The sequence below is a fragment of the Hyla sarda genome, chromosome 9 (assembly GCF_029499605.1).
Source record: "Hyla sarda isolate aHylSar1 chromosome 9, aHylSar1.hap1, whole genome shotgun sequence".
NCBI classification, from domain to species: Eukaryota; Metazoa; Chordata; class Amphibia; order Anura; family Hylidae; genus Hyla; species Hyla sarda.
This window is the reverse complement of record NC_079197.1, coordinates 178,429,166-178,442,760: the sequence shown is the minus strand read 5'-3', so window position 1 is coordinate 178,442,760 and position 13,595 is coordinate 178,429,166. Positions and strand designations below refer to the sequence as shown.

The window sequence follows — 13,595 nt, the reverse complement described above, 5'->3', positions numbered from 1 at the left end:
GAGGAAGAGAAGGCTCATGTTATGGAGGAAGAGAAGGCTCATGTTATGGAGGAAGTGAAGGCTCATGTTATGGAGGAAGAGAAGGCTCATGTTATGGAGGAAGAGAAGGCTCATGTTATGGAGGAAGAGAAGGCTCATGTTATGGAGGAAGAGAAGGCTCATGTTATGGAGGAAGAGAAGGCTCATGTTATGGAGGAAGAGAAGGCTCTTGTTATGGAGGAAGAGAAGGCTCATGTTATGGAGGAAGAGAAGGCTCATGTTATGGAGGAAGAGAAGGCTCTTGCAGGGTAAGGGAAGTATAATGGGGTTGAGTAGGGGTAAGTGCAGGGACAGCACATAGAAGAAGTTCTGCAGTTACTCACGGACACGGTCAGCTATGTTGTCGAGTTGTGAGGGCGAGCTGGACACACTACTGCTCTGGTGTGAGGAGGCATGGCTGCCGGGCCGCTGACTGTCCTCTATGGACGGGGCGGGGGATGGGCTGTCTTGGATCCTTTCCTGGAGACAGAAGCACAAAAAGGATGAAGAATATAACTGTACGTACATTTCTATACTGTACATTATATATATATATATATATATATATATATATATATATATATATATAGAGTCATGAGCCTCAACACAGCGGAGGCTTCACCACCAGACCAGACAGATAGCTCCCCCATCTGAGGATCCCTGCGCTCTGTAGTGGCGGCCATCTTGTCACCCAGCTTCCCTAGATACAGATGTAACCAATACACACTGCCTGAGACCCCCCCCCCCCCCATGTGATATATAGGACGGTACAGGGGGGATGTATATATATATTGGGGACTTTTTGGAAGTAGCTGTTGCCCCTCACCCCTCGCCCTTCCTCCCGTCCTCCAGTTCACACTTTGGATTTCTGCCACCGTAGAATCCAGTTTTCTATATTGCATTACGGGTAATGACCATCAGAATGGACGGCGCGGGAGACTCTGCCAAATGTCCGTCCAAAACGCAGCGAAACAGAAGCAACAACTGGAAATTAACCCCCGAGGAAACCCATGAATGGCCACAAGTCCTTAAACGGAAGGTATTCCAATCCATTTTTAGTGGCCAGACATGTTGGGGGTTGTAGTGCTTTATGTATAGAGTATAACAATTGTATTATAGTTCTCCTGTCCATTGGTTCCATGTTGGGGGTTGTAGTGCTTTATGTATAGAGTATAACAATTGTATTATAGTTCTCCTGTCCATTGGTTCCATGTTGGGGGTTGTAGTGCTTTATGTATAGAGTATAACAATTGTATTATAGTTCTCCTGTCCATTGGTTCCATGTTGGGGGTTGTAGTGCTTTATGTATAGAGTATAACAATTGTATTATAGTTCTCCTGTCCATTGGTTCCATGATGGGGGTTGTAGTGCTTTATGTATAGAGTATAACAATTGTATTATAGTTCTCCTGTCCATTGGTTCCATGATGGGGGTTGTAGTGCTTTATGTATAGAGTATAACAATTGTATTATAGTTCTCCTGTCCATTGGTTCCATGATGGGGATTGCAGTGTTCTATAAATAAAGTATAACCGAATTGCATTATGGACGTCTTTGGATGGCGCTCCTGCTACTGAGGGAGTGAAATGGTTAACCTAACCCGATAAACCGGACAAGGCTAGAAAATAATTAAATGTAGGTTTATTAAGGAACAACACGTTTCGAGGGCGTTACGCCCTCGAAACGCGTTGTTCCTTAATAAACCTAAATTTTATTATTTTCTAGCCTTGTCCGGCTTGTATTTTAGGCACATTTGGTCAATCATTTTAAAGGTTGTAGTACTTTATATGTACAGCATATAATAGAATTATGGTCACATATGGTCAATCATGTTGAGGGTTGTAGTACTCAACATTATATGTATAACATATAATATGATAGAACTGTATCATGGTCACGTATGATTAATCATGTTGAGGGTTGTAGTACTTGGAAGGAAAAAGTATAACACAATTGTATTATGAAGCAACCCGACGTTTCGCTCAAGGTTGAGCAAAACATCTCCCGACGTTTCGCTCAAGGCTTCTTCCGGGGTGCCCCGGAAGAAGCCTTGGGCGAAACGTCGGGTGGTGGAAGCATACTGTCTGTACCCGGTCCACTTGGTAATGATTGCTATTACTTGTATTGTTTTAATATTCCCTATATTCTTGTGATTAGTAACTCCTGTTTCCCACTCTCTGTGATGCATTTTTGGCATTTTTTTGCCTTTACTATTTTTTAGCATGTAGGGTGTGTTTGGGGTACATAGTTCTGGCTCACTACATTACTGCGGTCACATTTTCCATTTCTGTATGGTTTTCCACCAGTCTCATTCTCCCCATATATGTATTTTTTATGAATTTTAAATGTATTTCTTCTCACCGTTATATGTAATAAAGTATTATGCTATCGATTCACAAACGCCTTTTTTTTTTCTTTTTGTTGCTTTGTATTAGTGTTAGGCGTGGATCAGTCATGCATAAGAATTTTTTGGCTTATAGGATTGTATTATGGTCAATCATATTGAGGATTTTATAAAGTATAAGAGAACTGTAATATGGTCACATTTTCTATGTACAGAGTATAACAGAATTCTATTATGGTTAGTTATGTTGAGGGTTGTAGTATTCTACGTATAGAGTATAAGAGAATTGTATTATAGACACATATGGGGGAGATTTATCAAAACCTTTTGCAGAGGAAAAGTTGACCAGTTGTCCATAGTAGCCAATCAGATGGTTTCTTATATTTTTCAGAGGCCTTTTCAAAAATGAAGGAAGCGATCTGATTGGTTGCTATGGGCAACTGGTCAACTTTTCCTCTGCACAGGTTTTGATAAATCTCCTCCATATGGTCAATCATGTTGAGGGTTGTAGTACTCTACATTATATGTATAGCATATAATATAAGAGAATTGTATTATGGATATGTATGGTTAATCATGTTGAGGGTTGTAGTATTATATGTACAGAGTATAACAGAATTGTATTATGTCACATATGGTCAAACATTTTGAGGGTTGTAGTACTCTACATTATACGTATAGCATATAATATAATAGGATTGTATTATGGACACATAAGATTAATTATGTTGAGGGTTGTAGTACTCTACATTATATGTATAGCATATAATATAAGGGAATTGTATTATGGATATGTATGGTCAATCATGTTGAGGGTTGTAGTACTCTACATTATATGTATAGCATATAATATAAGGGAATTGTATTATGGATATGTATGGTCAATCATGTTGAGGGTTGTAGTATTATATGTATATAGTATAATAGAATTGTATTATGGTCACATATGGTCAAACATGTTGAGGGTTGTAGTATTCTAAGCATAGAATATAATAGAATTGTATAATGTCACATATGGTTAATCATGTTGAGGGTTGTAGTATTATATGTGTAGAGTATAATAGAATTTTATTGTGGTCACATATGGTCAACCATGTTGAGGATTGTAGTACACTATGTATAGAATATAATAGAATCGTATAATGTCACATATGGTTAATCATGTTGAGGGTTGTAGTATTCTAAGCATAGAATATAATAGAATTGTATAATGTCACATATGGTTAATCATGTTGAGGCTTGTAGTATTATATGTATAGAGTATAATAGAATTTTATTGTGGTCACATATGGTCAACCATGTTGAGGGTTGTAGTATTCTATGTATAGAATTGTATTATACACTCTGACTATTTCTTATGCTGGAGTCGCCTTTTACAATCCACGTAGAATCCTTATTCCTTCCCATAAACCTGTTCACACTAAGCGTTTGCGCTGCTTTCGCCTTTCACATGTATTTTTCCGCAGTGAGGAGTGGCGACGTTTTTCAGGCCCGTTATCAGTCTGTATCTATTTAGCTACTTAGCCGCAATCTGCCGCGCTCCATTAGGTAACTACTGCGCTGTCTGAGCCTAGTTATAACTTCACTGCGAGTTAATCTATTTTATTACAAATGAGAACAAAAGTGATGATGTCGGTGGCACTTGCCACGCAAAGGGTTAATCGTCTTCCATCTAATCAATGAGCGCCGTTATATATCCGGAGGAAAAGAATAGGACAAAATCTCTAATTCCCAACATTTTTTGCACGGCTGATACTCCGGTTTTTATTTGCCATTTTGGATTTTTTACTGTTCTGTCTCACTCCATATATTTAATACTCTCAGCCGCCGCCAGCATCTCCACGGACGTCGCCGCCGCATCCAATGGGCTTTTTAGGGCCGGTTTTGGAACAATGTAACAGAGTTATGATTTCATAAGAAAAATATTTTCATGGGGTTTAATGGCGCCTACTAAACATTTGGGAGGAGGATGGTGGAACCGGAGCACGGAGGGGATGAGAAGGTGATGATGGGCGACATGAGCGCGACGCAGGTGACTTGGACGTAGATGGGGCGTGTATCATACCAACTGCTCAGTGAGGTGTCATATATACCTCTTCTGTGATGTCTAAACTCTACATATGTGTTCCTCAACCTGTGGCTCTTATCTGCAGATAAACTACCGGTCTACAGTGCCTTGAATAAGTATTCACACCCTTGGACTATTTGCTCTTTTTCCTACTGTTACAAACTGGAATTTAAATAGACTTTTACCATTTGATGAACACCACATACATAGTACTGTGAAAGTGCAAAATAACTTTTTTTGTGACAAAAACAGTAACGAGAACAGAAAAGTATTCAGCCCCCTCGTTGCTTCTCTGACAATTTTCACTTTTCCCGGCTTGTCAGATTTTTGGTAGGCGGCCTTGTCTTGGTAGGTTTGTGGTTATGCCATATTCTCTCCATTTTGTGATGATGGATTTTATGGTGCTCCGTGAGATGGTTAAAGCTTAGGATCCTTTTTTGTGATACGCTAAGGGTCTAATCACACGGCAGAATTTCCACTTGCGGAATTCCGCCTCAAATTAAAGGGGTTATCCAGGAAAAAACTTATATATATCAACTGGCTCCAGAAAGTTAAACAGATTTGTAAATTACTTCTATTAAAAAATCTTTCAGTACTTATGAGTTTCTGAAGTTAAGGTTGTTCTTTTCTGTCTAAGTGCTCTCTGATGACATGTGTCTCGGGAACTGCCCAGTCTAGAAGAGGTTTGCTATGGGGATTTGCTTCTAAACTGGGCGGTTCCTGAGACAGGCGTCATCAGAGAGCACTTAAACAGAAAAGAACAACCTTAACTTCAGAAGTTCATAAGTACTGAAAGGATTAAGATTTTTTAATAAAAGTAATTTACAAATCTGTTTAACTTTCTGGAGCCAGTGGATATATATATATAAAAAAAATGTTTTTTCCTGGATAACCCCTTTAAAGCCTATAGACTTCTATGGGATTCCGCACTCCCATTCACACTTCTGAATTTCCGCAAGAGGAAATTCAAAAGTGTGAATGGGACTGCGGAATCCCATAGAAGTCTATGGGCTTCCGCAAGAGGAAATTCAAAAGTGTGAATGGGACTGCGGAATCCCATAGAAGTCTATGGGCTTCCGCAAGAGGAAATTCAAAAGTGTGAATGGGAGTGCAGCATCCCATAGAAGTCTATGGGCTTTAATTTGAGGCCAAATTCAGCAAACGGAAATTCAGAAGTGTGTATGGGAGTGCGGAATCCCATAGAAGTCTATGGGCTTTAATTTGAGGCGGAATTCCGCAAGCGGAAATTCTGCCAAGTGAATAGATCCTAACTCTGTTTTGTACTTCTTTACAACTTTATCCCTGACCTGTTTGGTGAGCTCCTTGGTCTTCATGCTGCTGTTTGTTCAGTAATGCTCTATGGCAAACCCGAGGCTTTCACAGAACAGGTGTATTTGTACCGAGATTAAATTGCAGACAGGTGCGACCTATTTACTAATCATGTGACTTGTGGAAATTATTTGTGGCACCAGATCTTTGTCAGGACTGGTTCACATCACAATTTTACCATCCGATCATATACAATGGTATTTTAAATAATTGTCTGGTATCCGATTTAAAATTGTATCCAAAAATCGCATAGTCCAAAATAGAAAGCTTTTTCATCCGATTTTTACACTCCTTGTATGTAGCAGGTGTATCAAAATAGCAACCAGGCTCCACAGACTTGTCCTGTGTGTGTGGGGGGGGGAAGGCTGCTGTGACGCATTATATATATATATATAGGGTGGAGTCTTCTGGAAAGAAGATTCTTAACATTTCTAGCACTTTCCAGAGTATTCTGAGGCTAGTACACAAAGAGAAAAAAAAACCACTTGTGTGCGATAAAGCTGATGAAATCGCACAGTCACACAATTCAATACGATTTACATAGACCATAATTATCTAAAAATCTGACACGATTCTAATCTGATTGTCATGGTCAACAATTTTACCCGACATAAAATCGTGCAAAATCAGATGCAGATTAAAACTGATACATGTGTTAGATAGGATTACTCAATGGAAATCAATGGATATGACTTGGCATACAGTTTTGTACGATTTGAAGGATAAAAAAATTTAAAGGGGTACTACCGTGGAAAACTTTTTTTTTTTTTTTAAATCAACTGGTGCCAGAAAGAAACAGATTTGTACATTACTTCTATTGAAAAATCTTAATCTTTCCAGTACTTTTTAGGGTCTGTATACTACAGAGGAAATTTTCTTCTTTTTGGAACACAGAGCTCTCTGCTGACATCATGAGCACAGTGCTCTCTGCTGACATCTCTGTCATTTTAGGAACTATCCAGAGCAGCATATGTTTTCTATGGGGATTTTCTCCTACTCTGGACAGTTCCTAAAATGGACAGAGATTTCAGCAGAGAGCACTGTGGTCATGATGTCAGCAGAGAGCTCTGTGTTCCAAAAGGAAAACCATTTTCTCTGTAGTATTCAGCAGCTAATAAGTACTGGAAGGATTAAGATTTTTTAATAGAAGTAATTTACAAATCTGTTTAACTTTCTGGCACCAGTTGAAACCAGAGCACAAAGGAGATGAGAAGGTGATGATGCGGTCTCACAGTAAAGGGGTGAATACATATGCACTTAACACTTCAGATTTTTATAAAAAATAATTTAGAAATTCATGTAATATTTTCCCCACTTTTAAATGATGGACAATTCTGTGTTGGTCATATATATATAGAAACAGACATAGACTGGGAATTGCACTTAAAAAGTTCTTTATCTCCAAATTTATCCATGTACAAAATAGCAAAGAGATATATAGAACATATTATGTTCTATATATCTCTTTGCTATTTTGTACATGGATAAATTTGGAGATAAAGAACTTTTTAAGTGCAATTCCCAGTCTATGTCTGTTTCTATATATATCTGGTTTACTGCACTCAGGATACAGAGCCCTGAGATAGACATAGGGAAGCCACCCATTATGTGCACACCTGTGGTCTGATCATATTGAGAAGTCAATTCTGTGTTGGTCCATTATATAAAACCACATTAAAATAAATCTGAATCTATGGTTATACCATGACAGTAGGTAGAAAAGTCCCAGGGGGTGAATACTTATGCAAGGCACTTTACATACCTCTACTACATTACATCCAAAAGCTGCTCTCACTATTCTGCTGTACATCAAGTTTTATCCTCCAGTCACCTCCAGAGCTGAAACCACTATTCGGCTTTTACATTATGTCTTCTCCAGTGCTGCACTCACTACTCTTCCGTTACATTATGTCTTTTCCAGTGCTGCACTCACTACACTTCTGTTACATTATGTCTTCTCCTGTGCTGCACTCACTACTCTTCTGTTACATTATGTCTTCTCCAGTGCTGCACTCACTACTCTTCTGTTACATTATGTCTTCTCCAGTGCTGCACTCACTACTCTTCTGTTACATTATGTCTTCTCCAGTGCTGCACTCACTACTCTTCTGTTACATTATGTCTTCTCCAGTGCTGCACTCACTACTCTTCTGTTACATTATGTCTTCTCCAGTGCTGCACTCACTACTCTTCCGTTACATTATGTCTTCTCCAGTGCTGCACTCACTACTCTTCCGTTACATTATGTCTTCTCCAGTGCTGCACTCACTACTCTTCTGTTACATTATGTCTTCTCCAATGCTGCACTCACTACTCTTCTGTTACATTATGTCTTCTCCGGTGCTGCACTCACTACTCTTCTGTTACATTATGTTTTCTCCAGTGCTGCACTCACTACTCTTCTGTTACATTATGTCTTCTCCAGTGCTGCACTCTCTACTCTTCTGTTACATTATGTCTTCTCCAGTGCTGCACTCTCTACTCTTCTGTTACATTATGTCTTCTCCAGTGCTGCACTCACTACTCTTCTGTTACATTATGTCTTCTCCTGTGCTGCACTCACTACTCTTCTGTTACATTATGTCTTCTCCAGTGCTGCACTCACTACACTTCTGTTACGTTATGTCTTCTCCGGTGCTGCACTCACTACTCTTCTGTTACGTTATGTCTTCTCCGGTGCTGCACTCTCTACTCTTCTGTTACGTTATGTCTTCTCCGGTGCTGCACTCACTACACTTCTGTTACATTATGTCTTCTCCAGTGCTGCACTCACTACACTTCTGTTACATTATGTCTTCTCCTGTGCTGCACTCACTACTCTTCTGTTACATTATGTCTTCTCCAGTGCTGCACTCACTACACTTCTGTTACATTATGTCTTCTCCTGTGCTGCACTCACTACTCTTCTGTTACATTATGTCTTCTCCTGTGCTGCACTCACTACACTTCTGTTACATTATGTCTTCTCCTGTGCTGCACTCACTACTCTTCTGTTACATTATGTCTTCTCCAGTGCTGCACTCACTACTCTATTGTTACATTATGTCTTCTCCAGTGCTGCACTCACTACTCTTCTGTTACATTATGTCTTCTCCTGTGCTGCACTCACTACTCTTCTGTTACATTATGTCTTCTCCTGTGCTGCACTCACTACTCTTCTGTTACATTATGTCTTCTCCTGTGCTGCACTCTCTACTCTTCTGTTACATTATGTCTTCTCCAGTGCTGCACTCACTACTCTTCTGTTACATTATGTCTTCTCCAGTGCTGCACTCACTACACTTCTGTTACATTATGTCTTCTCCAGTGCTGCACTCACTACTCTTCTGTTACATTATGTCTTCTCCAGTGCTGCACTCACTACTCTTCTGTTACATTATGTCTTCTCCTGTGCTGCACTCTCTACTCTTCTGTTACATTATGTCTTCTCCAGTGCTGCACTCTCTACTCTTCTCTTACATTATGTCTTCTCCAGTGCTGCACTCACTACTCTTCTGTTACATTATGTCTTCTCCAGTGCTCCACTCACTACTCTTCTGTTACATTATGTCTTCTCCAGTGCTGCACTCTCTACTCTTCTGTTACATTATGTCTTCTCCAGTGCTGCACTCACTACTCTTCTGTTACATTATGTCTTCTCCGGTGCTGCACTCACTTCTCTATTGTTACATTATGTCTTCTCCTCTGCTGCACTCACTACTCTTCTGTTACATTATGTCTTCTCCTCTGCTGCACTCACTACTCTTCTGTTACATTATGTCTTCTCCTGTGCTGCACTCACTACTCTTCTGTTACATTATGTCTTCTCCAGTGCTGCACTCACTACTCTTCTGTTACATTATGTCTTCTCCAGTGCTGCACTCACTACTCTTCTGTTACATTATGTCTTCTCCAGTGCTGCACTCTCTACTCTTCTGTTACATTATGTCTTCTCCAGTGCTGCACTCTCTACTCTTCTGTTACATTATGTCTTCTCCAGTGCTGCACTCACTACTCTTCTGTTACATTATGTCTTCTCCAGTGCTGCACTCACTATTCTTTTGTGACATTATGTCTTCTCCAGTGCTGCACTCACTACTCTTCTGTTACATTATGTCTTCTCCAGTGCTGCACTCACTACTCTTCTGTTACATTATGTCTTCTCCTGTGCTGCACTCACTATTCTTTTGTTACATTATGTCTTCTCCTGTGCTGCACTCACTACTCTTCTGTTACATTATGTCTTCTCCTGTGCTGCACTCACTACTCTTCTGTTACATTATGTCTTCTCCTGTGCTGCACTCACTACTCTTCTGTTACATTATGTCTTCTCCTGTGCTGCACTCACTATTCTTTTGTTACATTATGTCTTCTCCTGTGCTGCACTCACTATTCTTTTGTTACATTATGTCTTCTCCTGTGCTGCACTCACTACTCTTCTGTTACATTATGTCTTCTCCAGTGCTGCACTCACTACTCTTCTATTACATTATGTCTTATACACCAGTCACACCCAGAGCTGAATTTACACGTTTAGTGGCTTTCCATCATCTTCAGGACCTCACATACCTCTGCTGGTTCACTGTCTGTATAGAACATGTTTACCTGATACTAGTGGCATCGCTAGGGGGCGCTATGGGGGCTGAAGCCCCTGGTGTGGCTCCCATAGCCCCGGGTCTGGCCTGCGCTCGCTAACGATGAGATGAGCTAGCGCCGTTTTCACATGTATGCGCAGAAGTGCGTACAAGTGAAAGCTGCCTGTCAGTGTGAGCCACGCGCTTGCGCCTTACACTAACAGGAGATCATGACCTTTGCCCCCACGCAGCACTGACGCAATGATGTCACCTGCACTGTGGAGGAAGAAGGATGCTGAGGAGACTGGTGCGTGTGACATGTGAGGATCTGTTTTTCTTGTTTGTTTTTTTTACAACTTGGGAGGCGAACATAAGTAACTACATGGTACCCAAATACCTGTCTGCCTAACTTACCAACCTACATACATGGCTGCCTAACTTACCTATCTGTATACCTGGCTGTCTAACTTACCTACATACATACCTGGCTGCCTAACGTACCTACCTACATACATGGCTGCCTAACTTACCTATCTGTATACCTGGCTGTCTAACTTACCTACATACATACCTGGCTGCCTAACGTACTTACCTACATACCTGGCTGCCTGACTTACCTACCTAAAATATATGGCTAGCTAATGACCTAGCTACATAACTTCCTACATACCGGACTAGAGAACTAGCAACCTACATACTTGGCTACCTGACTACATACATACCTGGCTAGAGAACTACCTACCTACATACCTGGCTACCTAACTTCCTAATTACATACCTGTCTAACTAACTACCTATCTAGCTTCCTACCTACATGCCTGGCTACCTACTTAACCTGCTAGTTTACTACCTACACACCTGGATAACTAAGAACCTAGTTAGCTACCTACCCGGCGGCTTGCCCTTTCACTGAGCAGGACTCCAAGGGGGGTATTAAAACAGTTTGGGGCTTATAGATGGGGAGATTGTGTAGAGGATGAGACAGCACTGGAAAAATGCAGAGTCTAAAATGTTTGTCCTGCAAATGCCGAAGAGATACAGCTCCTGTGTACAGCTGGTATCTAACATTATATGGTCCGGTGTGGCGGTATTATTTGTCCCTTACTGGTTGCACGCAAAACTAGCAGTGTGCATTTGTCCACATATTTCCTTTTGTTTGGAGGTGATGACCACTTTTGTTTTTTTGTACTATTAATATTAGTATTATTGGTCTCAGTTTTGGTCAGTAACAGTATGATGCTAATATGTATGGCGATAATATTACTCCTTGTATACTGGTATTATTGGTTATATTTATCTTAGTATACAGGATTTGGTCAGTAACCATACGATGGTAATATGTATGATGATAATGTCCCTGCTTGTATACTGGTATTATTGGTGATATTGGCTGCAGTATACAGGATTTGGTCAGTAACAGTATGGTGATAATATTTCTCCTTATATACTGGTATTATTGGTAACATTGGTCTCAGTATACAGGATTTGGTCAGTAACAGTAGGATACTAATACGTATTGCGATAATATTGCTCCCTGTATACTGGTATTATTGGTAAAATTGGTCTCAGTATAGAGGATTAGGTCAGTGACAGTATTATGGTAATATTTTTGGCGTTAATATTCCTACTTATATACTGGTATTGGTAATAATTGGCTCAATATACAGGATTTAGTCAGTAACAGTATGAGAGTAATATGTATGGTGATAATATTCCTCCTTGTATACTGGTATTATTGGTAATAATTGGCTCAGTATAAAGAATTTGGTCAGTAACAGTATAATGGTATTTTCTACTTGTATTAGTATTGTGGGTGTGATTGGGGATGTGATGATGGGTGTGGCTTGAGCTATGGGCTCTAGCCCATGGTCTTCTGGAGACCTAGCAACATCCCTGGCTAGACGGTAATATACTGTATACTGTCCAAGCTTTATTTTGTGGTGGGCCACTTCATCAGTAATGTATGTCATTTGTCACTGAAAAAAAACAATCTGGTCTCTTAGCTGTGTAAAGCGCCACAACAATATTATTATTATTATTTATCTCAGTCCACGTAAGACGTCTTCACGTGGACCGTGGTCACCCCATGAGGAAAGGTACACAATTATGCCCACAAAGCTGAGATGCTCTGCAGTGCTCAGTGCAGGGCATCTTGTTAGAGATGGGGTTAACGCTGGAGATCTCCGGCGGGCCACCCCTCCATGTTTGGCGCGCTGCGCGTTAGAACACCCTGGCTGTATAGGATGTGAATAAACGCAAACACATTGCACTCACCTGAATTGTCAGGGATTTGTCTGTCAGCAGAGTGAATACAGATTCCAAGGGGCAGCCACCAGAATTGTAAATGCAGCTCTAGATGTGAATGGAGTAGAAAATATTGGCTGAAACAGAATTGCGAATGCAGCTTCCGGTGTGAATGGAGTAGAAGACTGATAAAACAGAATTGTGAGTGCAGCTCTGGGTGTGAATGGAGTGAATGATTTATGAAATAGGATTGTGAGTGCAGCTCTGGGTGTGAATGATTTATGAAATAGGATTGTGAGAGCAGCTCTGGGTGTGAATGGAGTGAATGATTTATGAAATAGGATTGTGAGTGCAGCTCTGGGTGTGAATGGAGTGAACGATTTATGAAATATAATTGTGAGTGTAGCTCTGGGTGTGAATGGGGTGAACGATTTATGAAATAGGATTGTGTGTGCAGCTCTGGGTGTAAATGGAGTGAATGATTTATGAAATAGGATTGTGTGTGCAGCTCTGGGTGTGAATGGAGTGAATGATTTATGTAATAGGATTGTGAGTGCAGCTCTGGGTGTGAATGGAGTGAATGATTTATGAAATAGGATTGTGAGTGCAGCTCTGGGTGTGAATGGAGTGAATGATTTATGAAATAGGATTGTGAGTGCAGCTCTGGGTGTGAATGGAGTGAATGATTTATAAAATAGGATTGTGAGTGCAGCTCTGGGTGTGAATGGAGTGAATGATTTATGAAATAGGATTGTGAGTGCAGCTCTGGGTGTGAATGGAGTGAATGATTTATGTAATAGGATTGTGAGTGCAGCTCTGGGTGTGAATGGAGTGAATGATTTATGTAATAGGATTGTGAGTGCAGCTCTGGGTGTGAATGGAGTGAATGATTTATGTAATAGGATTGTGAGTGCAGCTCTGGGTGTGAATGGAGTGAATGATTTATGAAATAGGATTGTTACGGCAGCAGTGGGAGTGAATAGAGTAGAAGACACTGATGAAGCAGAATTATGAATGCAGCTCTAATAAGAAAGAAGTGA

At 40.4% G+C, this 13,595-nt stretch overlaps 1 protein-coding gene across 5 annotated transcripts in view; it reads right to left on the bottom strand.

Annotated features, from left to right (window-relative positions):
- Window positions 1-13,595, bottom strand: part of DACH2 (dachshund family transcription factor 2) — a 446,138-nt gene that overhangs the window by 88,828 nt on the left and 343,715 nt on the right. For 3 of the 5 annotated variants that reach the window (XM_056538671.1, XM_056538672.1, XM_056538670.1), the window contains exons 6-7: window positions 12,586-12,663; window positions 363-498 (exon numbers count right to left, since the gene is read on the bottom strand). In XM_056538671.1, coding sequence (XP_056394646.1) covers window positions 363-498; window positions 12,586-12,663 — 214 coding nt within the window. The remainder of the gene's footprint in view (window positions 1-362; window positions 499-12,585; window positions 12,664-13,595) is intronic. The other 2 variants (XM_056538674.1, XM_056538673.1) reach the window with 1 other exon arrangement.